This window comes from Lepidochelys olivacea (genome assembly GCF_965140295.1).
Source record: "Lepidochelys olivacea isolate rLepOli2 genome assembly, chromosome: 7".
Taxonomy (NCBI): Eukaryota; Metazoa; Chordata; order Testudines; family Cheloniidae; genus Lepidochelys; species Lepidochelys olivacea.
Genome location: NC_140417.1, coordinates 105,058,734 through 105,086,585, shown reverse-complemented (window position 1 = coordinate 105,086,585; position 27,852 = coordinate 105,058,734). Strand labels below are relative to the sequence as shown.

Genomic DNA, 27,852 nt, shown 5'->3' with positions numbered 1-27,852 from the left:
CAGGTTACATTCTACCCCAGGCAGATGTATTCTTTTCAATGTGAGGGTCACTTTCGGCTAGTGGCTTAGTGAGCAGGGGACTTACTTGCCTCCACTGAAGTGTAAGCACTGTATCATCTAAAGCATATATCAGCCTGAACCCAATTAATGGAAAACCTGCATCAGAGAGTTGGATAATGCAAGTAAATCCTGATGTCACTATATATAAGACTTTCCAGGATAGCTGTCACTATTTCAGCATCCCCATAACTGTGAAGGCATTATCACAGTGAATGCTAATATTATACTGATACTTGATAGCAGGGAGTCCAGTCTGATGATGCAGAGCAGGTTGTGGGGGAAGACCTTTCCCATCCCAGTGCAGAGCTGAGAGCAGGGAATTCCCATGTTGTTTTAAGGTCACTTCTATTAGCCGGTGAGGCCTGGGTGTATGCACTGTAAAAGAACCCATAAATATTTTTTAAAATAATAGAAATTATCTTACAGCAATTCTCCAGGTCTTCTGCGTTGCTCTATATTCATGCAGCTGTTCATTGCCTGTGTCCCATTCATGGCTTTTCAAGTTAGCAGCTTCATGATTGTTCTTTGTAGTGTATTTAAAATACTTTTAAAATTCTGTGCTGTGCAATTTGTTATTAATATCTGCATGGTATCTCTGAAGCACATATTTCCGGAGTATCTGGGCTTCAGGTATTATTATATCCATTAACACACAGGCAAAGTGTGGCACAAGAGACAAAACTTCATGCCCAAAGTCACACGGAAAATCAGTAGCACAGATGGAACCAGAACCCAATAAATCTGATTCCTAGTTTCCGGCTCCAACCAACTGAGCACATTCCCCCATAGGAATTATTTATTTCAGTTAAAATGTCTAACTTCAATTTTCTATTTAAAATCATATATTGCGGTGGCCATGATGGTGATTATTTATTTGCATAACGGTAACACTTACATGTTGTCCTTCAATTTTTGTGAGACTTGTTCTCACTTTTTCCCTGGAGACTTCATTCAAGTTTTGGATTTTAAAGACTTGATCCGGAGAGGTTCGGAGCACCTTCCATTCCCCGGTACAGAGTGGCTCAACTCCCAGTGAGTTCACCGAGGCAATAATAGCTGCTCAGCATCTCCCCTGAGGTACCGTAAGAGCCCGAGCCCTAAGTATTTGGAGCTCAGCATTAACTGTGGGAAGAAAAAACATATTGAGCTGAGCAAATCTAGTTGAAAGGCTCACACACTCTGCTGTTCTGGAACATTAACAATGTAAATGCTGTTTTCATTAGGATTAGTTTTGTTTTGACATTGACAAGATCTTTACTGTTAACATGTGTCACTCCTTTCATCAACACTTCCTGCACCAAGCCAATGCACTAGCAATGTAAGTGAACTGTGTCAGTGCATTTTTTTCTTCTCCTGAGCACTCTAGCTCTAGAGCCAGATGCTTTTGGTCCATATTATCGCTGACACTGGGACAGAAGGAGGTTTGTGGATATGCATTTCAATGCCAGAGACAAGTGTTAATAATAATCAGTGAATAAAGGGAAGCTTTAGATCCATAGCACTGCCACCACCCACCACTATTGACAGTGAAATAACAGCTCAGGGCATTATGACCTATTGCAAGATCTTCGTGGGAAATCGCTGAGTATTAAATTTGCTCATGTCGACAGCATGTGAGTTACACACAAGGAGGGTTCAGCAGAGGTTCAGAAGTTCCCAGATACTGGGCCGAATCCTCAGCTGGGGTAAATCACTATGGCTCCGTGAAGCCAGTGCAGCTACACCAGTTCACAACAGCTGAGAATCTAGCCTTCTGAATCTAAACACTGAGCACTGTGGAAGAATCTCACTGTTCTGCCTCCTGAATTGCAATTTAAAGTCCTGATCCTCCAGGATGATTGGTTCCGATGTACCCTTGGGCCCACCTTGGGCCAATATGGGACTCCATGCAGGCTTAGAGATCAGCCTTTGTGGCTCAGCCTGCAGGATTGGGACCCAAACAAGAACCTAAGTCTCCACTGCTCCTTTGGGGGCTGGGGGAGGGGGGAAATGAAATGCCTTAGGTTAGCCCAAAAAGATGTGTTTTAAAAAATAATAAGCTTACTTGCCCTTGAATAGCAATTTAGTTGGATCTTGCTACAGATTTTTTTTTTATTGTTTCTTTGCTTACGGCAAGAAGGTGAAGCAATAGTTTGTAATGTTCTCACAGAAATATCTGCTCTTGGCACAAGTGGTTGCTGCAGGGATAGTCTTTGGCATTTCTTACCAACAGGTGTCACTGTGATCAATAGAAACTGCTATCAAGAGATTCATGAACACATTTAAGTACAGAATCAGAGAACAAGGTCATCCCAAGTGTGCCTAAATTAGATGCTATCCTAATCTTTAGTGATCCTAATCTTTAGTTTAGTGATCAATGGCTCCATGTCTAGTTGGCAGCCGGTATCAAGTGGAGTGCCCCAAGGGTCGGTCCTGGGGCCGGTTTTATTCAATATCTTCATAAATGATCTGGAGGATGGTGTGGATTGCACTCTCAGCAAATTTGCGGATGATACTAAACTGGGAGGAGTGGTAGATACGCTGGAGGGGAGGGATAGGATACAGAAGGACCTAGACCAATTGGAAGATTGGGCCAAAAGGAATCTGATGAGGTTCAATAAGGATAAGTGCAGGGTCCTGCACTTAGGACGGAAGAACCCAATGCACAGCTACAGACTAGGGACCGAATGGCTAGGCAGCAGTTCTGCGGAAAAGGACCTAGGGGTGACAGTGGACGAGAAGCTGGATATGAGTCAGCAGTGTGCCCTTGTTGCCAAGAAGGCCAATGGCATTTTGGGATGTATAAGTAGGGGCATAGCGAGCAGATCGAGGGACGTGATCGTTCCCCTCTATTCGACATTGGTGAGGCCTCATCTGGAGTACTGTGTCCAGTTTTGGGCCCCACACTTCAAGAAGGATGTGGATAAATTGGAGAGAGTCCAGCAAAGGGCAACAAAAATGATTAGGGGACTGGAACACATGAGTTATGAGGAGAGGCTGAGGGAGCTGGGATTGTTTAGCCTGCAGAAGAGAAGAATGAGGGGGGATTTGATAGCTGCTTTCAACTACCTGAAAGGGGGTTCCAAAGAGGATGGCTCTAGACTGTTCTCAATGGTAGCAGATGACAGAACGAGGAGTAATGGTCTCAAGTTGCAGTGAGGGAGGTTTAGATTGGATATTAGGAAAAACTTTTTCACTAAGAGGGTGGTGAAACACTGGAATGCGTTACCTAGGGAGGTGGTAGAATCTCCTTCCTTAGAGGTTTTTAAGGTCAGGCTTGACAAAGCCCTGGCTGGGATGATTTAACTGGGAATTGGTCCTGCTTTGAGCAGGGGGTTGGACTAGATGACCTTCTGGGGTCCCTTCCAACCCTGATATTCTATGATTCTATGATTCTATGATCTCTGCACAGTTAAGATCACTGTTGTTTAAAAGCATGCAGAAAGGGGTGGGGATGTCTGTGTGTGTGTACACGCAGACAAACACACTTGTAAATTCTGACTGCCTTTGCTAGCATGAATTCAACTCTACAAGATTCACAGGGAGGAAATAATAGCTAATATATTTTTAAAACTTCTAAAAATGAACCACCTTTTCTCCATACAGAAACCTCACAACTATAAAGCCTAATATTTCTGGATTTTCCTGGGCCGCAAGCAAATGGTGAGAATCTCACTGGAAAGCTGGGTCTGGTTGCGGACTCCACTTTCCAACGGCATAAACCTCTTATTTCTGTGTGAAGCTGCTTAGAGGTTTGGACTGTTAGAAGTAGGCCTGGCAGAGATGGATTAGTAGTTTGCACTCCTGGTTTGTAATGTCACCATAGACCTTCAGCAAAAAAATAGATCATACCTATCTCACCAGAGCCACAAGATAGAAATACACCCTTAATATATGTGCAGTTTGGGGTCATTTAACACAGGTATCAATAAAAACAAATGCCAAATGAAAAGTGTCATGGCTGCTTTCAACAATAAAACAGTAAGCCTAATGGCTGTGGAGATCATTGCTGCAGGATAGCAAACTGAGAGTTTTAGAGAATGCATCGTGTCCCACAGTGATATATTAGATCATTACAGGACATGCCCTACCCTTTAACCCCATATTGCATAGTTATTAAACTAAAAAAATACACAGCAGTAAAAACATTTAGAGTACTTTATAGGAGGCTATCACCACGCAAATGTGGAATAGGTGCACCAACAAATATTCATGAAGATTGATTGCATCCCCAAAATCTGCATATCTGTGTGAAAATTGGGTAATTGCAGCTCAATCTGCTAGTTTCACTTGGGTTGAATATATGAATTTCTTGCTTGCTTGTACAAAATGGGAGTGTCAAATGCACTTTTTCCAAGTGTTCCCATTGCACCCACCTACTGTGAATTAATTCTTTCCCTCCAGCTTGAACCACCAACTGCGATCTATATTTGGAAATGATCATATAGTTTATAAGCAGGTCCGGATGAATGTTCTTCTTCTGTACCATTAGTGAAGATGATAATTTATGGTGGGGAAGCAATAGGCAATTAACTCAAGACTCTTACATTGCTGAGCGTTAATGTACTGTGCTATAAGTTAAAATGTTTCATTTAACTTTTCTTTTAATGAGGTTGAAGTCTGTCTCTTTATGATCTAATAAGTCCTTTACACATAAGGACTTAAGTATTCTTTTTTTATTTTTTTAAATACCAAACTAGCATTTAAAGCTACTGTTTAATCATAGACCAGGAATAAAACAGCACAGAAGATTGATTAGCCTTCCACAGATTTCTCTTTGCCAGTCTTGCAAATCCCTGTAATGTGTTACTTTTCCATATTTTGTAACTATGTCTAACCATAGGAATCCATTAAAGGATTCAGCAAAGTGTGTTAATGGTGCTGTTTCACTCTAATTATAAAGTTATCCTTGGAGGCTTGCTATTTGTAGTGCAATAGGTAACAAAGTCATAAATTAAAAGGGTACTGTTAAATGTGCTTCATAAAGTCATCCCATTCCCAGCAAACTTAGGTTGTAGCAGCACCTACACTGTCCCTGGCTATGGATGGTGCTGTGGAATTTTGACTTTCCTAAGGACTACACTTCACTCAAAGTGAATGAGAAAGGAGGGAAAAAGCCCCAGCAAAAGTGCTCAGAAAAAAGCAGAACTCACAAACTCAAGAGGATGAAGCAATCAGAAAGCTGCTGTTCCCGTTTTCTTTTTCCCCTCCATTTAAAAAGTATAAAACTTTTTCATCAATTTAATATTTTAGAAAAGAAAAGAAATTTACAAACCTGAGTCTGATCCCGTGAGGTTCTGAGCACGAACCCTTACAGGGTTATGGGGGAAGAGCCAGAGAGTGCGAAATGTCCTGCTGAACTATGACTAGTGCTTTTTGGACCTTTACTAGAAATGCAAGTGTACACTCTGGCATGACACACACGCACTGTTTTTGATCTCACTTGGGAGAGGTCAGACACCCAGGAACCATAATTTACCTATGCTGGTAAAAAAATCACATCATCCATCATATTGAACTTGGTGAAGACATTCCAAAGAGAACCATTCCTCATGTGAGTCATCCTTTTGATTTACAGCTGTTGTGTGCATGTTATGTGTCAGTTCTAGGAGCTATACAGATCCCTTTTAGAAACCCTTTTAGCCTCACAAAGGTAGTGCTATCAGGATCTGAGAATGAAATGATTACTATTGTTTATATTGCAGCCTGCATTCAGGGACCAGGACCCCAGGGTGCCAGGTTCAGTACAAATAAGTAGTAAAACGATAGCCCTAAAAAGCATAATATTTCAAATGTCAAGGCTTGGGTGTCTGAATAATACTCCTATTAGCAATCATCCACGATAAACTACCATTGGAATATTGATCTGTTATTACATAGCATAACATCTAGGAGCCATTTGGAAGGATTATTATTATTTGTTATTAACTATGTTATTTATGGAAGTTTCTAAGGGCCAGCCAAGAACTTTGTGCTAGACACTATATAAGAATAGCAAACAGTTTCTGCCCTGAAGATCTTATAGTCTAGATCGCTTGGAACTGAATCTAAGCATCCTGAATATCTTTGAGATTTTTCATCGCTCTAACCTGAGTATATGCTAGTAATTCTTTCATATTTAGGATTATTTAAAATACAACATACTGAGTGTGAAATCCCAGTTAACCTCAATGGGGCCAGGATTTCAGCAAAACTCCCATTGACTTCAGTGGAGCCAGGAGTTCACCTTGAATCTGCAAGGACTGAACACATGCTGTAGATGGCAATAGGGAAGGATATGCTAATAACCTCCAAATAAGGAGCACTAAGGAGCACGAACACCAATCTGAGAGGAAGGGCAATTAATTACCTCCCATCTTTGAGTGTTCTAATGGTCTAAACAGAGGGCTCAGAGCCAGGAATGCCAGTGTTGTACTCCTTGTGCTGACACTAACTCCCTGGGCACGTCCAGACTAGGAAAATATGTTGTATTTAAAAAAATGGTTTCAGGGTAGCAGCCGTGTTAGTCTGTATTCGCAAAAAGAAAAGGAGGGCTTGTGGCACCTTAGAGACTAACCAATTGATTTGAGCATAAGCTTTCGTGAGCTATATATTGGTTAGTCTCTAAGGTGCCACAAGTACTCCTTTTCTTTTTGTTTAAAAAAATGTTAGCTAACATGCTTTCAGTAATGTGTTTTTAAACACAAGTGTAGACAGGGTTTGACATCTTTGAAAATATGTTAGCTAGTTGTTGTCAATGCTAGACTGTCTGTGTTTGGGTCAAGTGGGAGCAGAGCCAGACAGAGAATCAGAGAGCCCTTGCTAGTTCCATGATGGTCCTGTTTCTCTGCTGCACTGGGCGGATCTTTTCTCATTTCCTTCCAGGTTTGTTAAGAACTTGAGATCCTTGGGTGAAGTATGCTACATAAATGCAGTGTTTTCAGGCAAAGTGTTCTCACTCTTTGAACAGGTTCACTCCTTTATAGGCATTGATAGCGGAGCACAGTTCTTATCTGTCTCTGGTGGGGTAGATGATCCTAAGATCTCTGTTGTTGATTGCTAGACTTCCCCACCCACCCATGAGCTGCCTAATGAAGTGCTGAATAGAATAGACTTGATTTATGTCTGTTTTAGGAGCTTACTGCCCAAACAGGCCCTCTGTCGTAGCTCAGAGACTGCAGGCACACAACACAATGCTAGCTTCCTTACCTGCTCAGCTGCCAGACAGGCCTGTTTTTCTCATCGTAGACACAAAACAGAAGACACAGCTGCTGATTGGACTGTCAGTTGGAGCAGTGATGGAAAGTCTGCAGAATAGCACTGTGGGTTGCTACCTCTGGGAATTTATTCAGCAGGATGCCCTGATGAAGCACACAAGGGCTTTTCCCTTCTCCGGATCATACAGCATCAGGCGGGGTAGCCATACAAGAATTGGCAGTAACCCCTGGAAAATTAGGACTGGCCCAAAGAAAAAGGACGGGTGACAAACTTCACTGTTCCAAACAATGGAACTTGAGTTTTATTAGAAAACATGAACAGGCAAATGCAGGCATGAAAAATGGGGTGTGTGTTTATTTTTATATATATATGTTGCAATAGCATCTTAAGGTCAGCTACATTGTATTAGTCACTGTACAACTATCTAGAAAATGACAGTCTTTGCCCCAAAGAGCTTACACCCTCTAATCCAAGAGGCGCTGTATGAATACATTAGGCCAGAGGCGCCGGAACGGGGGGCAGTAGGGGGTCATGGGGGCCCCATCACTTTTAAAAGAATGGGGGGGGAAGTCGGTGCAGAAGCAGGGCCTTGGGGGGAATGGGCAGCATGGGCGTGGGGCCTTGGGGAGACGGGACAGTGTGGGGGCGGGGCCACGGTTCAGGCACCGGCAGCCCCACACACACACTTTTAGGGAGCTTCCGCCGCTCCTAAATTAGGCAATGTAGATTTGAAGAAGTTGGTCTGTGAAACTGGTTCATGGGAATCTCGACAATCAACGTTCGTGTTTATTTGTAATTCTCTCGGTTTTTTTCAAGCAAACCTGTTTTGCTTGCCTGATGCTATGAAAATTGAAGGTGGGGCCAGGTACCCATTAGCAGCAGGCAAGGTACAGAAGAGAAGGCACTGTAAGTCTGGTTTACAGAGCGGCTCAATAAACAAACCATAATGTGCAGTGTTTACAGTGAAATGGATGCTTTTGAAGTGGCAGCAACCCCTGATTTAAATCAGTGAGCTGCACATCCTCAAGTTACTCTGAGCAGTTTCTTTAGTGATTAGCAATGCACCAGCTCAAAGCTAGACTGTGGGTCTGTACCAGTTAGTTTGAAAGCCCATTGCCCTTCATTTTACAAGTTACTTGCGTGTTCCTAAGTGGTTAAAACAGTTGGGCCTCTATGGGTATGTCTGCACTGCAATTAAAAACCCACGGTTGGCCCAGCTGATTCAGGCTTAGGGGCTCAGGCTAACTGCGGTGTAGACATTCAGCCTTGGGCTGAAGCCTGGGCTCTGTGACTCTGTGAGGTAGGAGGGTCCGAGAGCTTGGGCTGCAGCCCGAGCCTTAATGTCTACACCACAGTTAAACAGCCCCTTAGCCCGAACCCTACAAGGCCGAGTCAGCTGGCACAGGCCAGCCGTGGGCTCTAATTGCAGTGTAGAGTTACCCTGTGCTGGCTTTTTTGGCACACCCGTTTATGTTATTCTTCCCCCAAGACCCTGTGGATAGTGGGGTTGGTGCATTGATGGTGTTATATTCCACCCCCAGGTATATCAAAAAATTGGTGACTTCTCATTGCCCTTTGGGCAGAGTTTGTTCCATTGTGTATTTAATGTAGAATTCAATGGTAGAACTCTTTCTGGAACGCATATAGTACCGCACTGTCACTGTACAGCGGTCATCCAGAGCGCCCAGTCCACATTTCAAACTCAGCCACTAGCATTGGACAATGTGGTTCATGGCTGCCTCCGTCTCTAATATGGAGGTGTGACCTTGGAGATACACAATGCAATTCCCTCTCTTGATGCAAGCAGCCATGTTTAGCAAGTTTATGGAGTTATATTATGAAGATTTTAACCAAGCCTGCCATGCAGAAAGTCTGCAGGGAAATAATAATAATATAGGTAGGTGAGAAAAAAGAGTGTGCCAGGTAGTTTTGATCAAATTTTATGTAAATGTGGGCATCCAAATAACTTTTCAAAATGACTAGCTGGTAGCCTAGTCTGGATTTTCGCGGGTGGTGTTTCGCTGGTTAGGTCTCCAGCATCAAGAAAGAGTGGAGCCTGGCACGCTGATAAATTTAGGCTGAGATTTCCAAAGCCACCTATGGTGTGTGGGTGCCCAATTCTCGTTTGTTCTAATCCAAGTTCTTGAGGCATTTTTGCAAACCTCAGCCTTAGTCTCCTTTTAGTAAATATGAAGCCTCAGTCCCACAAGCTGATCTGCAAGGACAGACTCTTGCATGGAGTTCCAGTAAACAGAAAGAGACTCCTCCTGGGAACACAGATCACTTTGCAGGAGGAGAGCCATATTTAGCTATCCAGGGCTCCCAGGACTGTACAATATGAAAACACCCCAAGCTCAACAGTAGATCAGAAAGGCAACTACCAGACCTCCAAACCCCCCAAAGTTAACATATTCCCCCTCCCCTCTAGTCAATAGCCTTACACTGCCATGAAATCCTGGGGAAATAGATGAGCCTTGCAGCATGCCCAGAAACTCACAGGCCTAGGCTGAGATGGTGCATAAGTTTCATCGACAAAGACCTATCACTGGAAATGTGCGGCTACCAGAGCCCCAAGTGGCTGTTAAACAAGTGGCTGTTAACCTGGGAATTCCAACCGGTAGGATACAACGAGAGGGGTGATTCTAATCTACTGGGTGTGGTAAATTACCAATCGTTTCAAGAAGACCAACCACTAGGTCTTATTTTCATTAGAACTAGAATTGGTCAGAACACATTTTGATGGAACCATTTTCTGTTGGAAAGTGCAGTTCTGTTGAAACTGAATCGCTTCCTAAAACTGTCTGTTTTCGCAAAATTTTTATATGTGGGGGGGATTGACATTTCGGAACCAAACACTTAAATTTTTTGTTTTGAAGCAAGGTTTCATTTCAAAATTTTTTAATGTTTTCAGTATGTATTATAATATACAATTTTAAAATGTCAGACTTGAAACAGTGTTCTGATTATTGTGAAACTAAAACACTTTCAGATTTTTCCTTAAAGGAGAATTTCTACGTTTTCAGGTTTCATGCCAATTGTAAACAAAGCCAGATTTTTAATCTCGAAATCCTTAGCGAAATGGAATTGTCGTCCTTTGGCCAGTCCTAAATAGAACCTGAAAACAGAAATCTGCTCATGAAATTTTCTGGACTTTGAGAATAAGTTTCTTTTTAAAGATATGCTTGTGGCCTCTAGAGTTTGTCTTTCCTTTTGATGAATGATTTTCCTGTTCATCTAATAGGTAATGGCATCACCCCCTGCCCCATCACCAATGAACCAAACCACATTTTATTGCAGAGGTGTAAGCATGTGAAAATGTACCTCTTGAACAGAGCACTGAATACAGTTTGACTGTGCAGGGGCTGAGTCTTACTATAAAAAATATAGATAGTGATTGAGAGAGATCAGATAAAAAGCCAGCAGGAAAGAAAAAAGTCTTCACTGACCTATCATTCCTGTTCGGTAGGTCAAGGAACTTTCTGTGATCTACATTCCTACACAACTGGCTTGTCTGGGCTAAGTGATTCCAAAAGCTGCTTCAATTTTCCAACTCGGAAACATTTAACTTTTTTAGCCTCTCATCTGAAAAAGGTTTTAAGGTGATAAAATGCTGGTTCCTAGCCATGAATAGGGCATCACTTCATTTGAGATGGGAAATTGATTACATAGATGTCATTCTTCTTTAGTTTTGGTTTCCTGGGAGTCTCACTGCATTTCTGATAGCCACATCCCTAATTAAAAGCAAGAATATATGATTCACCAGACATTGTCCAAAGAGAAGTATTATTTTCACTGAAAAGTTTACCTGGAAAACAGCCTTTAAACGCTACCTGGTATTTAGCCACTGGCACCTTGTTGCTAGAAGATCACATTATTAGTGGTTGTAGAATTTATGAGAGTTACACCTCGGATTAAATTGGTCCAATACTTTTATAATTAAAGATCACCAAACAAGTTCATAAACCCTAAATAAATAAATCTTTCTTCCACTGCTTGAAAAAGACCTTTCCTCCCCAACGTTCAGGTCCATAGGCATTTTGTAGTTAAATTTCCATAAAGTGCTTTGCAAATGCAAGTGTCAGCATGAATTTCATTCATTTATTATATTGTGAACTTGTCTAATGAATTAGAAGGATGAAGTGACATGTTCTCTCAGGCGGGGCTTTTCAAAAGGTGTCTAAAGGAGTGAGGTGCCCAAATTCCACTGAGTTTCAATATGATTTGAGTGCCTAATGCCCTTAGGCAAATCCCAGCCCCAGAAGCTAATCATTTCTGCTGCAGTGTGTTAGTGAGTCCATAATCTGTTCAGGGCTAATGCAGTAGTTGTGTATAAGATGCATGTTTGTATACATGTATATTTGTGTCTATGTCCACAAATCCTTTCTTGGGATTTTAAAATGTTTTCTTAATTTATTGAATAAGGTCACATGGCAAAGGCACATAGTTCGTCAATAATTAATCCAAGCAGGAAACGGACAGTCTCCTGATGCTTGCAAATGCCATACTATGCTGGAGAGTTTGGCAAATCTGTGGCAGTTCTTTCTCAGATTTTTCTCAGCAAAGAGCATGTGTGACTTTTGAGGGGCAGGGAGGAGACTTTTGTTTTTATTGAAAACATCTGTGCTATGCACAAAAGGAGAACCCTGCATGAACCCATATTTAAGAAATGAAGCTGTTCTGATTACACAGCATGGGAACCATTTCAATTACACAAACATACATGGCAACTGCTCATACCAAAGGCCACGTTTCTGCTGTACAGTTCCAGAGTATGATAGCATGCACTGTATATAAAAACTCAAGTGACTCAGCACAGAAGACACAAAAGGATTTACAGCCAATAGAAAAGCAACGTTCTACTTCATAATGCAGGGAACCATTCCTCTAAGAGGAAATAACAGACCCTCAGAAGTCATCAAAGGGATTAAAAGGGTCCATTAAATGATATAATAGCTTTCACATTTCATTGTAGCTGGGCATAGATTTCACCATTCCTATTTGAAATGTAAGTTCAGAAACATTGCTCTAAGTGTCTGGCAATAACCCTTCTGTCAACAATCATGAACATACTTAACAAAGTAGCATCCTCTTTAAATTAGATGCTGCCAGGCCCATTCCACAAGCAATACCAAGCGACTGTATACCAACAGAGAAGGTTCCAAATTCCTCCTAATGAGCAATGGAATCCTAGCAAAACCTCACAAATATGCCTTTCACTTGCACTTCCAGTGCACGAGTCCTCTGTTTACTGATGTTTCTAGCATTTCATGCAAGCAAGCACATTTTTAATCTCTCATTTGGAGTCTCATATGTTCTGTGGGATGCCTGAACTTGGATTATGTTCAGCGCAACATCCTGTCCAAGATGCACAAAATTGAATACATAGTATATAGTTCAGTAACCTCAGGTCACTGCTCCATAACCTCTTAGGGCCAAATGCAGTCCTGGTGTAAGCAAGTGCAACTTCTTAAAGGCCTATGCTGTTGCACCCTCTTCCCCTAGGTGCTTCAGTAGAATTACCTTTATTTACATGAGCTGAGAATAATAATAATACTGAGCTCTTATATAACAATTTTCATCAGTGGATCTGAAAGTGCTTTACAAAGGAATTCAGTATTATTACCTCCATTTTACAGATGGGAAAACTGAAGCACAGGGTGGTAAAGTAACTAGCCCAAGGTCACTCAGCAGAGCCAGGCATAGAACCCACGTGTCCTCTTGAGTCCCAGTCCAGTGCTCTGACCACTAGGCCACACTCTGAATTTGGCCCTTAGTCTGCCTGAAACTTGACACATCTTAAGTTATCATCAAGGAAACAGATGTGAACCCTCCGGTAACATACCAGTATATTAACATGTGCAATTTCCAGTTCAACTAGCTCCCACACTTGACAGAATCTACAAAGTATGTGAAAACTGGGCCTCTTCTTATACAGTGATCACCATTTAAAACTTAACACTTACCAGCAGTTCCCTCCCAGCTATGTGGTGTTTTAAGTATAAAGCAAAATGATAGTACTTGCAGGGCAACTATTCGCAGATATTGACTTCCGAATGGTTACCATTGTGCAACATTCTTAACATTGGGTTGCTCGTTTGACCAAATGGAATTGCACACTCTCAGGGCTAATTGGCACAAATTAGAGTAGCCCCCAGGTCTGTCCAGGTGAGCCCCTTCATGCTTGCAGAGCCCCACTGACAGCAGAGGGGCTCTGTGAAGTAACAGGGATCCATTCACGTGGTGCTTTTGGTAGCACCAGGCCTTAGTGAACAGGTTTTGTGAGACTGTTCTATGCACAGAGAGCATTGTGGATAAAGGCATGGAGATGGGAATGAGTGAAGAAAACAAAGGGACCATAATGGATACTGTCATCGGTGCAGTGGGGGCAGCCTACGAAATGTGAACTGGGCTGCTGGTCTCAGCTGAGTGCCTGGCCCTAGGGGATATATGTCACCATGACGCGACTATCAGAACCGGCACTAACTTGCCACCTGGTTGGCAGTCTCAACAGAAAGGCCAAAGATTGAATGGACGTGGCAACTGTCCAGCTTTCTCACCCCTGGCAGTGGTCCCTACGAGGCTGAGGCACATTGGTGGGAGGGTTGTTGAGAAGCTTTCTTTACTACTGTCCATGCTGTATTCTTAGGCCATGTAAAGAGAGGGCGTCAGTCTGCAAAGCTCTTAATCTGGCACCTTCACATGCGCTACATTTCCTGAAAGAAAAAATAAAGAGCGGGGGGAGGGGTACAATTCCTCATGTCATCTGCTTCCTCAGAATTGTATATTTATAGACTGTTTGGTACAGTAACTACAGAAATCTAAAATATAGGAGAATTGGGACTACTTGAGGAGTAAGTTACTACCAACATGAACGAGAGAGGGGGAATCTGCCCGTAAATATACGTAGCCAGCTGTGTGCTTACTGCAGTTATACAATATTTGAGTTTAAAGACTGCCGCATCAGAGTGGTGAAATTCACAGATGGGAAATACATTATCCATGGGTCTCAGTTGCATAGTAGCATGCTGTCTTCAGGGCAGCTTTTGGATGACATGCTACAGTTCTCTGCTGTGAGCTGCCGAACATTATCAGGGTGAAAATCACTGATAGGTTCTCACAGGACTACACGTTTACATGATGCAGATAAATTCGTGGCCCTGCAAATGTACAGCCACAAAAATTCACCCAGCTGAGGACTGAACATTCAGAATGATTTAGCGCAGGTAGAGACAGGGTTTCTAAATGGACCTGATCCAATGTCCATTTAAGACAATGGAAAAACTCCCATTGACTTCAGTGGGCCTGGGATCAGGCCCTAAGGCCCAGATTGTGCCCACCCCAACTGATGGTGAGTAGTCCCTTACTTAATTAGTAGTCCCATTGGAATGAATGGAAGTACTCGTGGAGGAAGGGACTGCTCAACATGAGTAAGGGTTGCAGAATATGTCCTTTAGGGTCTAATCCCACACCCACTGTAGTCACTGAATACGTCTACACTGCAAAAAAAAGCCCCAAGGAGACGAGTCTCAGAGCCTGGATCAGCTGACTTGGGCTCACACAGCTTGCACTAGGGGGCTAAAAATAGCAGCATAGATGTCTCCGCAGGGCTAAAAATAGCAGCATAGACGTTCCCACTGAGGCTAGAGCCTGAGAGCCAAGACCCTCCCCCCCTCACCAGGATTCAGAGCCCAGGCTCCAGCCTGAACCTGAATGTCTGTCTACATTGCTATTTTTAGCCCATAGCACAAGTCCTGTGGGTCTTTTTGCAGTGTAGATGTACCCAATGGTATTCTTACCATTGTCTTGAATGGGCATTGGATCAGGCCCTTAGTGGACTGACATGAGAGAGACTATTCTGTGTCTTGTTTCCTGCTCTCTGTGTCTGAGTTCCCACGGCTAGTCAGGGATGTACTAACTCATTCGGTTTGCAGCACTGGACCTACGTTCATTGAGAATGTTAAGGTGGAAGCAGTAAATTGTCTAAGAAAATGGATAGGATTTCAAATTAGAGTTATTTTGCCTAACGGCTTTCTTTTCTTTTCACTTGTACTTATTCTTCGTAAAAGACCAACTTACTCTGTTTTAGAAATGGAAGAGCACACACAATGGTGAATTTTTCAGAAATCAAAGATGCAAGAAACCTGCTGTAGTATATATAACTTTTTGAAGGTACATAGCTCTTTTCATCAAAGGGTCTCAAAGCTCTTTATGAACATTAATTAACTGGGATTTATCGCAAATCTGATGTACTCACTTTCTCTCTTGTTTTGAGCAAGTCACTTAACCTTTCTGTCTGGTGATACTTGTTTACTATCTCTCAGGGATGTTATCAGGATGGATTAATTAATTAATTAAAGTGTGTAAAGTGTTTTGAAGACAAAAACCCTGTATAGGTGCTTAAGGTATTATCACCATCATTTTATTATATTTATTTAAGCCTTACAACACCCATTGGGAGACTGGGAAGGTTTTTATGATACCTGTTTCACAGGGTGGTAAGCTGAGTCACAAAGAGGTGAAGTTACTTGTCAGAAATCAAACAGTGATTCAGGAGTAAAGCGAGAAATGGAACCTGAGACCTGACTTCCAGTCTCCTGCTCTAACTACTAGAAACACTCCTTCCTCTCTTGCGTCACATTGCCAACCTTCTTGCTAATGCTTACCAAATCATCTTGTGTTTTCAGTGTTCCTTAGAAGATTTTCAGAAACAGTCTCCATTGATATTAGTTTTCTGATTTATCGTGCCTTTGCTCTGCTTTCCCCCTTTATTTCTGAGACCTGCTTGACCCTCCTCCTGCCCCGCCCCCCAGCAATTTTTATCACTGTCTCATCTTCCTTTGGCTGTGTTTTTTTATGTTATTCCTGAGTGACATAGCCCTGTGCTTTGAACGCACTCCATTTGAAGGGTGTGCCCGAAGCAATCTGTGAATACAAATGGGCAGTGGTCACAGCAGCATGTCCGCTGTAAGGGCATTCTTCATTGTCAGAGAAACCTCTGAAGGATTCCAATCGCTTTCATAGCTGTCAGCTTCCTTTCTCCTCATTCTGCACACTAGATGGAAAAAATCAGGCCGCCTCCTTTCAGAGTTACGGAGTCAGGGGCATGGGAAGATGAAGTGGCTCTCAGATGTGGTAGGAAGCAGAGAGGGTAGGAGAACTGCTACAAAATTGGGACAATGGGGAATCCTTTGGCTGAGAGGAACCCTGATATGCAGTAGGCAGGGTTGAGGGAGGGCATGAGGAAGCCATAAATTCGAGCATGGCACCAAGTAGCTACAGTATATTGTATCGTGACTGTTAGCCCTGTTAGCTCTTTTTTCTTTTTTGCTTCCAATTGCTATGAAATACCTGCACTTCCCAGGTGTTGGAGGGACTTGGCCTGACTCCCAAACAACTGAATTGCACTCAAAGATCTTTTAATAATATATGACTTAAATTTCATGTAAGTGGAACATGAGCAGGATTCTCTCCCCACTGATTTTAGTCTTAGCAATTACATAAACTGTTTTTAATTTCCTCATGTCCTCTTATATGTTCATCAAGGAACTGGACAGACTCAAGGTCCAGCACAGTCATTAAAACCTGGCATCCCAAACCTGTCTGTCTACCCTTCCCCCCCATCCTGAGGGAAAACAAAGGAGCTGCAACACTGATAGCATTCTTACCTTGCTGCTGGGCTGCCTGCCATCCAGGACTATGGTTCTGGGTTTGTTCACAAGTGCATATGTCCATGTCTCACCACCCTGTGCTGCATCCTGGTAAATAGGCGGAGCACTGAAATATAATCCTGCTCTCTCAAGTACTCCAGTTCAGAGCAAAGGATTTCAGTATACCTCAGCACCCTTCCTGCCCACAGGGCTAAAGCAAAGGGAGGTATGACATGCATGCGTGTGTTTGGACACCGAAACACACCCACTCAGTTCTAATTTTAGGCTTACCAGCATTGACCTCGTTCTTTTTAAATGAATATTATCTGTAGAGTTTTATACATGAGGACACCCCCTTTAGCATCACCATGCAGCCAACTGGCTAGGAAGCAAACAAATGAGCATAGTGCCTCAGTTTAACTTGTTCAGCATGCCTGTGTTTAAAAAGTGAACTTATTCACCTCAGAAAATGTGTTCCAACAGGGCAAGAAAGCAGCGATCTAGGTAACTAGTTCCTAACATTTGTCCCGTTTTTGATTTACAGGGGAAAATACTTCTCTAACCCCTCAGTCCATGTGTTTTCCTGCATTTTGACAGTTTGTTTCCTGAAGAAACGCTCTACTAAGTCTAAAGAAAAGGAGGACTTGTGGCACCTTAGAGACTAACCAATTTATTTGAGCATGAGCTTTCGTGAGCTACAGCTCACTTCATCTACTAAGTCTGTTTTTCTGCTCTGTTAAAACTGTAGCTTTTTCACATGATATGGAACAATTAGGAGATAAACCCACAGATTTCCCCTAGATGTTAGCAAACAATTTGGCTGTTAATTTAACCCATTTGTGGATTCTTGCATGTAAATTAGATGGAATTAAATACAATTAAGCTATGTGTGCTGTTCTGGGAGGTAAGAGAAGCAAGATGGAGGTTGCTAGGAATCTGTGACATAGATGACTTCTTGCACAGGCTTGTTTTCTGTTGCTCTTGCAAGTGCATTTACCAGAAATAGTGCAGTGAGGTACAGGGTGTCATTATGATATTCCTTATTGTTAGATCTTTTTGTTGAAGGGTTTTGTAATCTCTGATTAAAAAATGTTGCCTTAATAATAATAGAAAAGAAAAGAAAGCATATAATAATTAGAGGCAGACCCAAGCTTTTTCTTGATTATTATTTGTATTATGGCAAAGCCTAGGGGCGCCACTTAAAGTTGAAATCCCATTGTGGTAGGCACTGTGCAATTATAGAATAAGAGGCAGTTCCCTGTCCCAACAAGGTTACAGTCAGACTAGACAAAACAGGGAAAGGATGGCAAACTGAGGCATTGGGAGATTCACTGACTTGCCCAAGGTCACTTAGCAATTTTGTGGCACAGTAAGGAACTGAATCCAGCTCTCCTGAGTCCCAGTCTAGTGCTTCAGCCGCCAGGCCATCCTTCCTCTCTTCAAAGGGAATTCTGAACCTGGGGCAGGGCTGGCTCTAGGTTTTTTGCCTCCCCAAGCTCCAAGAGCGCAACTGCCCAAGCCAAAAAAAAAAAAAAAAAAGGATGACCAGACTGCCGCCCCTGGGATTGTGCCGCCCCATGCACGTGCTTGCTTTGCTGGTGCCTAGAGCCGGTCCTGACCTGGGGTTTGATCATTGCACAGATCTGATTTTGTAGTTCCCCAAAGCTCAGAAATGCTTAGATTTGGAGTTTTGGTCCCAGCCCATTACAGAGATAATGGTAAGCTACAAAGCTCAGAGTGAGATCCAAACCTCTTCAAAGTTGGGTGCTCAGCTCTGTGGTTTTGGTTCTGGTTCATCTCAAATTATAATGTCAGGGAAACATACTGTACAGACATTTACTAACGATGCATCAACGTGCTGTCAGTCGTAGTGATTTATTTGGATTTGCAGTGCTGAACTAATTAAATTACCCATGTTGGACTAAAAAAAGAGTTTCTCTTGTAGCACTCAGTAAAATTATTGCCTCTGTCTAAACAGACTAGCAAAGGTTAACAGTATCTGTTTATATTGCTAATAAAGAAAATCCTGTTAAACTGTGTCTGATGCCGTTTACAGGTTCAGAAAGAGTCCTCGAAGAACACATTGCCAAGAGAAATGGTTTTAGACTTTTTAATTTAATTTTATGTGGGGGGAGTGTATCCTATTTAATTAGCGAGTAAGTGGGAACTGTGCTGTGACACAAGAAGATTCCCCTGTATAAACACAAGGAGGTTGTGTGGAATGAGTTTAGCTCTCTTACAGGATGCAGTATTGCAAAAAGGTCAACAACAGGGGGACACGTATTGTTACAGATTAGATTTGCCAAATTACTTCAGCATTGTACACTGGAATGCAAGATCATTTGTCTTGTTCAAATTAACATCTGTACCTTTCTTTGGCCCTGCACGCTGTTTTCCTTCACACCCCTATTTTTAAGGAATTGTGCAAGAAGCTAATTTTAATCCATCGTGTCAGTCATGTGTTAGTTGGTTACCATCTGCTCCTATTCTCTGAAGTCAAGTTTCTGATGGTCTAGTTGAGGTTGATCTGAATAATCTTGCTATTTTCATCCCTGTGGCCATGGCAATCCATGTCAACTGTCTCAGTTTACACTGTCATGTGTTAAGCCTTTTATATTTTATCCATATAGTGCTTCAGCTGTTCCCATTTTGTTCTCCATGTGTTTGTTAAAGAATAATACAAGCAAAGTACTGAAAAAAGACATTCCAACCAGCTTGCTAGTTTCTCTAGTGCAGAGTTGTATGATCACCATGTCTTCAGTGTGAAGTAACCCACTTGTACTTATACAGGGGTTTTGCTATCAATGTCTCAAACTGCCTACATGATCTAATAAGAACTTTCTGGGTAACATACATTCTAAGACTTGGGGTCCTTTCTGATAAACGGTTCCTTATGATTATGTGTTTAGTGGTTCACCCCCAGCAAAACCAGACACCCACCTGGAACCACACATACAAAGGTACAAATTAGCAGATCCTAAAGTAATAATGGACAAGAATCATTTTAGGGGGTGGGGGAAGTAGTTACACTGAAAGTGTCCATTGCATATGAATAGTCTATTATCCTGCCCCCCAAAACATCCTCTTAAATGTATAATATCTCATGTGTATATAGCTGTATTCATTTCAGAGAATCCCAAAGCACATTACATACTAATGTGCAAATAATACCTGGATAACTTCACTCACCACAGCTATGCATTGTGGTGATGACCTGAGGTCAGAGACTCAAAGTACATTCCTCACTCCCACCAAAGGAAAAGCCCACATGTGTAGAGACACTGCCAGCTTACTTTCTGTATGAAGATATTATAAATATGGATTCAAAGAAAGATCCTTGATCTCTGGACTGTTTGGATTCTAACAAGGCAAAATGACTGCATGAGAAGACAGAGATCCCCAGAGTTATTCTGGGTAGCCCTGAGAGACTTTTAGGAAACTGGCAGATTACTACATCTTTGCTATCATTTGGAATTACAGACTGTGACTCACTTGTACATATATTTTTCCTGCTGTAACCTCTCATTAACTCTCATTCTGTTTCTTAGCCAATAAATCTTCAGTTAGTTTATTGTAGAACTGGCTGCATTGCATTACAACATTGTCTTTACTAAAAGCAGAAAAGAAAATGGGGAGGATGGGGCAGGGTCAAAGGTGAAGTAGGAAGGAGCCAGTGGGGACAATGGGCAGAGAACCTGTGGCAATGTTCACTGCCTCATGAAGTATGACAGATTGATAGTCCTGGAGAAAGAGCTTCTTTGTTCAGCCTTAATAGGTACACTACACAACCCCAACCTGGGCGAGACAATCTGTACAGCTCAGAGGGTAGTTCACTCTCGGTACTGATTCAGTCCTTGTCCCAGCCACTTGGGGCTTGTCTACATGGGAACACTCAGAAAAGTAATCCACATTAACTTTTAAAGTGGATTAGTTAAACCACATTAAACCCTGTGTGAATTCTCTTATTCAGAATGGAAGTGGCCTTAATTTGATTTAGTTTAATTCACTTGCAAAGTGACTTAGGGCCACATTTCAAAGGTATTTAAGTAGCTAAAGATGTAGGTAGTCAGTGAGATGTAAGCTCTTAAGGGCTAGATTTTGAAAGGGATCTAGGCACCTGCAGAGGCAGATAGCTCCTAGTGGGATTTTCAGAAGTGCCTGAGCAGGTTCAGCATGTAACTCCCATTGAAACTCCATGGGAGTTAGGCATCTAATTCACATAGGTGCTTTTGTACATTCCACTTGGTGCCTATCTGCTTCTCTTGGCACCTACATACTTTTGTAAATCTAGCTCTGCCTACATCACTTTTGAAAATAGAACTTGGGCTCCTAAATCACTTGCACACTTTTGAAAATGTAACCCTTGTCATTAGCTTTTTAGTGCTATTGTTTAATATTCCATTGGGACAGAAAACTACAATGGCCAATACTAAACTCAGGAAAAAACGTTACGGTATGGTTGGGTTTTGAGATCTACAAGGCAGCCTGCAAGCTGGAGCAAATGGCCAGCTTGTGTGTTGGTGTCAACAGTAATAGAAATTTTCTATTTTACAGTTAGCAGGAGGGGATAGATAGAGCTGGACTGTTTGCTCAAGATTCCTTGTTCTGCTTCACAAGGGAGTCACGGTGCAATAATAAAAATATAAAGAACTATTTTATTTGTTAGTTTCCCCTCACATAACGAAGGTCACCATGCAGCAACTTCAAAAGTACAATGAAACAAAACAAGCAAAATGTTAAACCAGTTGAAATTAAATAAACCCTCCGAACCTGTTGTTGCTCTTATTAGTATTTGTTATCATTTATTACTTGTATTGAGGAGCCCTAGTCACAGAGCTGGACCCTGTTGTGCTAGGTGCCGTACAAACACAGCAAAGCACATAAGCACATAGAATCATAGAATATCAGGGTTGGAAGGGACTTCAGGAGGTTATCTAGTCCAACCGCCTGCTCAAAACAGCAGGACCAATCCCCAACTAAATCATCCCAGCCAGAGCTTTGTCAAGCCTGACCTTAAAAACTTCTAAGGAAAGAGATTCCACCACCTGCCTAGGTAACACAGTCCAGTGTTTCACCACCCTCCTAGTGAAAAAGTTTTTCCTAATATCCAACCTAAACCTCCCCCACTGCAACTTGAGACCATTACTCCTTGTTCTGTCATCTGCTACCACTGAGAACAGTCTAGAGCCATCCTCTTTGGAACCCCCTCTGTAGTTGAAAGCAACTATCAAATCCCCCCTCATTCTTCTCTTCCGCAGACTAAACAATCCCAGTTCCCTCAGCCTCTCCTCATAAGTCATGTGCTCCAGCCCCCTAATAATTTTTGTTGCCCTTCACTGGACTTTTTCCAATTTTTCCACATCCTTCTTGTAGTGTGGGCCCAAAACTGGACACAGTACTCCAGATGAGGCCTCACCAATGTCGAATAGAGGGGAATGATCACGTCCCTTGATCTGCTGGCAATGCCCCTACTTATACATCCCGAAATGCCATTGGCCTTCTTGGCAACAACAGCACACTGTTGACTCATATCCAGCTTCTCGTCCACTGTAACTCCTAGGTCCTTTTCTGCAGAACTGCTGCCGAGCCATTTGGTCCCTAGTCTGCAGCAATGCATGGGGTTCTTCCGTCCTAAGTGCAGGACTCTGCACTTGTCCTTGTTGAACCTCATCAGATTTCTTTTGGCCCAATCCTCTAATTCGTCTAGGTCCCTCTGTATCCTATCCATACCCTCCAGCATATCTACCTCTCCTCCCAGTTTAGTGTCCTCTGCAAACTTGCTGAGGGTGCAATCCACGCCATCCTCCAGATCATTAATGAAGATATTGAACAAAACCGGCTCGAGAACCAACCCTTGGGGCACTCCACTTGATACCGGCTGCCAACTAGACATGGAGCCATTGATCACTATCTGTTGACATGCTTAACTTCAAGCACCTGCTTATGTCCCAATGACTTCAATGGGAATTTCTCCTGAATAAGGGTTACGTGTCCATCTATCTGTGTTTTATTTTATACAGTGCAAGTAACAAATTGCAAAGATCTCTCCTAACCAAAGTTTGCATTATATAGAAAGCCAATTGCCATGTTGAGTTCACATCCAGAATGGGTAACAAATAGATCATTTTGTCCTGTCAGCTATTTGTCTGCAAAACAGAACAGAAATGGGCAGGCTGCAATAAATGGGAAGGGTGCTGCAGATGTGGACGGAGGGCAGGGGGTACATTAGCAGAGCTGTCTGGGAAAGCTTGCAGTGCTCCAGAGTATGTTGTCCTCGCTCACACCTTTTCCAGACATTGCTTTCAGAGTCCATCATAGGCACTGACAGTCACCTGGTATTAAATCATGCCTCTTGTTAATTTTTCCACCCCTAAAAAGTTTTCCTCAAACAAATCAGCACATGTGAAATCACACTGTGTAGTGGAAGGTCCGCAGCTGTGCAACTCTCTCATTCTGGCAATCTGTTAATCTATGTAATGTGTCCACACGTTACTTGGATAGATATACAAAAATAAATATATTACCTGGGACTAGAGTGTTGAAAGCAAACCCTGTCATCTGAGAGCTAGACTGACCAAGTAAAAACAGTCTGACCTTCTCAACCGCTTGCTGCTTGTGTCAGAAACACAACTGCATCTTGAGCACATTGTCTAATAACTTGTACATATTCTATTGTTTGCTGAATATAATTAGCTTTTACAAAATAATAAATGTTTGACCAACATAATGACTTAGCCGTAATTAAATTCAGAACCCGTTTGCGCAGTTTTTGTAAAGAGATGCAATAATTTTAGAGTATTGTTAGCCTATTTCAACCACTTCCTAGCAAACAGCCCATTAGTGGTTTTCTAGCACTGCTAATAATATGAGACTTACAATGGGTAGCTTTAGCTGTCTGAGGCACCCAGCCTCGCCTTGAAAGTTCTTCAGAATTGGAGAAGTCACCTATAGACTGATTTTCAGTCATCTTTGGTGGTACTGCAATGTATTTGTACACCAGGGACATCTTTAAATTGGTTAACCCCAAACAATAGCATATTTGCAATTAGTATTACAGTATTCAGGCTGTAAACCTAGCTTGCCCTCCTCCAACACACACACACACACAGCATTACCTTGATCACTCAAGTTTACAGAACCTTATGTTACAGAGAGATCACTGGAGTGTTAGTTCAGATAAGCATTTCATTTTTTTTTTTTTTTTTTTTTTTTGTAGCTCAGAGAATGCAGTTTACTTGAAAATTCCTGTAAAAGTTTTTCTTTTTCTGAACAGTTCTTGTATACTGGTATTTTTTTTTTCTGTGAAAGTGAGAAAAGGAGCATATTTTAATGTGTAAAATGGAAAGAGGTCTTGTTTTTTACACTCAGGATATCTACTCAGGATGCAAATGAACTTTCTGTACAGTTTGAATTCTGGTTCGGAAAGAGGTATCTACTTGTATCATATGAAGTGAAACAAAGATAGACATATCTTTCCTTGGGCAAAACTCCCATTGAAGTTAGTGGGTGAGTATGGATAGCGGCACAGAACTGAAGACTTTATTTAATTTTTACTGGTTTCATATTTTTTGGATTTTGCCTATTTTATTCCATTGTATATTATAAGCTGCTGTCCCATGTGTGAGCTGAGGAAATGCTTATTTGGGTGAGGAAATCCTAATAAATGAAACTGCCATCATCATCACTATTATTATTGCACCATGACAATGTAACAAAGCAGAACTAGAAGACCAAAGCACTGAGTCATGAACTAATCTTCTACATTTTAGATAAGATATTTCTGTTAAAGTTGATACCAAAGTACAGTCTGCTTCATGCGGCCATTTCCTTTGTTTTGCAGGTTGCTTTGTCGATCTCACAAACAAAACCAAATAGCAAAGTAATATTTTTCCCCTAGCTGTATGTTGGCCTTTGTAACTTTCTGACAAATGAAATCTCAGCCAGCATGGGCTACTGAAAGAGGCTATTCCCAGCTCCTTTGTAAGGAATTCATGTATTCAGAAACTCTGAGAACTTCTGAAAAATGAACAGCAAGGAAAGCACTCCAGGGAGCTCTAGTTCAAAAACTGAAAAATAATTTGGGACTTGTACTGACAAGTACCCACCAAATTCTTCACATCATAAATAATAAGAATCTCCATGGCTACCACACATCCGATGGGAAATGCATCTTCCCCCATTAATACAATAACCCTCACTAAATAGTCTTGCCCTTTACAGAAGAAAATAGGCCACTGAGAGGGAAGGGAGCTGGATAACTGGGCTCTCGTCTCTTTCAAGAGGGAAGCCATTAAAAATAAAATCCATGTATTTTCTGATTCACAACTCAGCCCAACAGGTATAAAGTTGACACAGTCCCTCAGGTTAAACCCTTAGTCCCCCATCAACTGAAACTACATAGAGCCCACTTATTTTTCCAGGCCAAGAATGAATTCTGATCTGTAGTAGTAAACTGAAATGCTCATAAACTTTATAAAATCAGAGGCCTGCAATGAAACATGGATGCTCAAACTCTTCTAAAAGCTCTTGCTGATATAGATAAAATGCTATGTAAGATACAATGCATTCATTCTGGCTAATTAGTTAATTATATAGACCGCCATCCATACAAGGTATCACAGAATGTTCCCCAGCCAAATCATCTGTCTATGCACATTCATGGAAGATTTGTAGGATATAATATAACACACAGGTAAGATCTGTAGAGATGGTGGGAAAGAGAGGGAAAAAAGAATATGAAAGCCAAACTTCAGGAAAAATGATAGAGCTTGGGGAAACTGTCAGAGTTAGAACATAGGATCAGTTAAATTTGTCCCTGGCTCCGCCACTGGCCTAGTGGCTCACCTTGGGCAAGTCACTTTGCCTCTCGGTGACTCTGTTTCCCCATCTGTAAAATGGGGGTGATGATACTGATCCTTTGTAAATTGCTTTGAGAGCTGCGGCTTGAAAACTTTCTATGTAAGAGCCCAATTTTATTGCTATTTGTTATTAGCGTGAGGACTTGGTGTCATCTTCAGCCAGAGAAGAGAGATGGGGCTTTCTCATGGGATTTGAAGAGCATCTCATGAGATTAATTAGGTGCAGAGAGGGAGTGGAGCTAATGCAGATGATAGTGGAAGCATAGGGAAAGATCTACCTCCCAGCCACAATAAAGAGAAAGTGAGTGGGGACAGTTTGGCATTTCTCCTCAGAGGAAGAATTCTGTGACCTTAGGGGGAGTGATTCCACCTCTCTGTGCCGTAGTGTTTTCTCTCCATCCTTTGTCTGTTTAGAATGTAAGTTCTTCAGGGCATGGACTATCTCCCACTGTTTGTACAGTGCCTAGCGCAATGAAGCCTTATTTTGGTTGGGGCCTGTAGGCCCTACCATAATACACATAATTCTAGTAACAACAATAAAACATATTCAGAAGTAAACTAGGATGAGATTGACTTATTTATGCGCCGTAATGGAAGGAGACTAAAGAAAACTAATAGCTGCATACTGGGAAGCATGTGAGAAGGAACATCAGCTCCCACTTTCTGGTGCAATGAAAAGGCTTGCAGACGCCCTGAGACTAGAGCTACGCAAATAACAGATTTCCCAGTTTGCTGGCAATTCTAACAAATCAAAAAACTAAAATGGTTTCCGGTCAAGCTGCAACCAGTTTTCTTTTTTTCAAAATGTTCAGTGAATCAAAAAGTAAAACAAATCTTTTGGGTGAAATAGAAGGTTTCATTTCATTTTCAAGCTTTTCTTACATTTTTAATTTAAAAAAAAAATGAAAGGAAATTTGGAAACAAAATATCATTTGAAATAGAAAAATCTAAATGTTTTGTTTCAAAAATGATAAAGCAAACATGTTTTGATATTATGCAGAGGTTAGGGGGGGGTTTTAGGGTTTTTTCAATCAAAACGATTTGGTGAATTTAGCACAAAATTGCAAAATAATTTGGTGTTGCTGAAGCTGCATTTTTCGCCGAAAAAAGTTTTGGTAGAAAAATTTCGCCCACCTCTACATTAGATATGACATTTAGATTGACAGGCTGTGCCATTATCTGGGTCTAGAGTCGCTGAGAGGCAGGCATCCTTGCTAATTATCACAATTAAGCGGGTTTGGCATTTATCGGAGAAATGACTATGTTCTACTGTAGTTCTAATGATAGACAAGTGTCATCCAACAAATATCCCAAACCTGATGTGTGCCAGTGGTAATATTATAAAGGTTTCATGGGAGTACTTCCCAGATTAATGGATAGTTGCAATGGAACAAAAACTAAACATCTGCCCTTCTCTTCATGTATTTCTGAGAAACCATCATTCGTTTTTATGTATCTGTTTATGGAACATCCACTCCCACTTTTACCAGTGTCACCCTACTGTCTCCTCTGCAGGGCTTGCGATGAGCAGCACCCGGAAGTGAAGGCAGATGGATACGTGAACAACCTCGCAGAAGCAGTGGACATTATTGTGAAACAGCTGCACAAGTGATCGTGCTGTAGAAGATACTGATTTAAAGGCACAAAGAAGTTGGACTTGACATCTGAAGCTTAGCATACAGCTCACACACCAGGCTACCTCTTCCCCCGTTTAATTCATTTCCCTCTCTTCACCTAATTTCTACACATATGCAAGTAACCATAGGCAACCAGTAATGCTAATAGTTTGTTGTTAACTGCCTGATTTTCAAAGCGTCTCATTTCTAGGTACTAAAATGAAATGCCTTAATGATAAAAACATTAAACCTAACAGGTGCTTATGACTTCCGTGAATCGTCTGGTTTTCTAGCACCCGCCCATTCCCTTGAGTGCCAGGTAGCCATGCAGGAGGAAGAACAGATAAAATTAGCTGACATGAGTGGGTGTTGCGCCACTTGGGCCAGACTCTGTCCCTACCCAGGGAGCAGCGGGTTGCCCCAGCATGTGGGGAATCCCCAGGCAGCATAGGTCAGGCTCGAGGCTGCCCCTTTTTGTAGATGAGTGCAGAACTT

At 41.8% G+C, this 27,852-nt stretch overlaps 1 protein-coding gene and 1 long non-coding RNA gene across 2 annotated transcripts in view; one reads left to right on the top strand and one right to left on the bottom strand.

Annotated features, from left to right (window-relative positions):
* Positions 1-27,624, top strand: part of LHPP (phospholysine phosphohistidine inorganic pyrophosphate phosphatase) — a 167,651-nt gene extending 140,027 nt beyond the window's left edge. Inside the window, exon 7 of the mRNA XM_084634679.1 lies at positions 27,257-27,624. Coding sequence (XP_084490805.1) covers positions 27,257-27,353 — 97 coding nt within the window. The 3' untranslated portion in view covers positions 27,354-27,624. The remainder of the gene's footprint in view (positions 1-27,256) is intronic.
* On the bottom strand, positions 929-17,048 carry LOC311524007. The gene is made up of 3 exons (XR_014712463.1): positions 16,902-17,048; positions 13,794-13,949; positions 929-1,182 (listed from the first exon to the last, which is right to left on the bottom strand). It is a non-coding gene; the product is annotated as an uncharacterized lncRNA (long non-coding RNA).
* Positions 27,625-27,852: the final 228 nt, after the last annotated feature.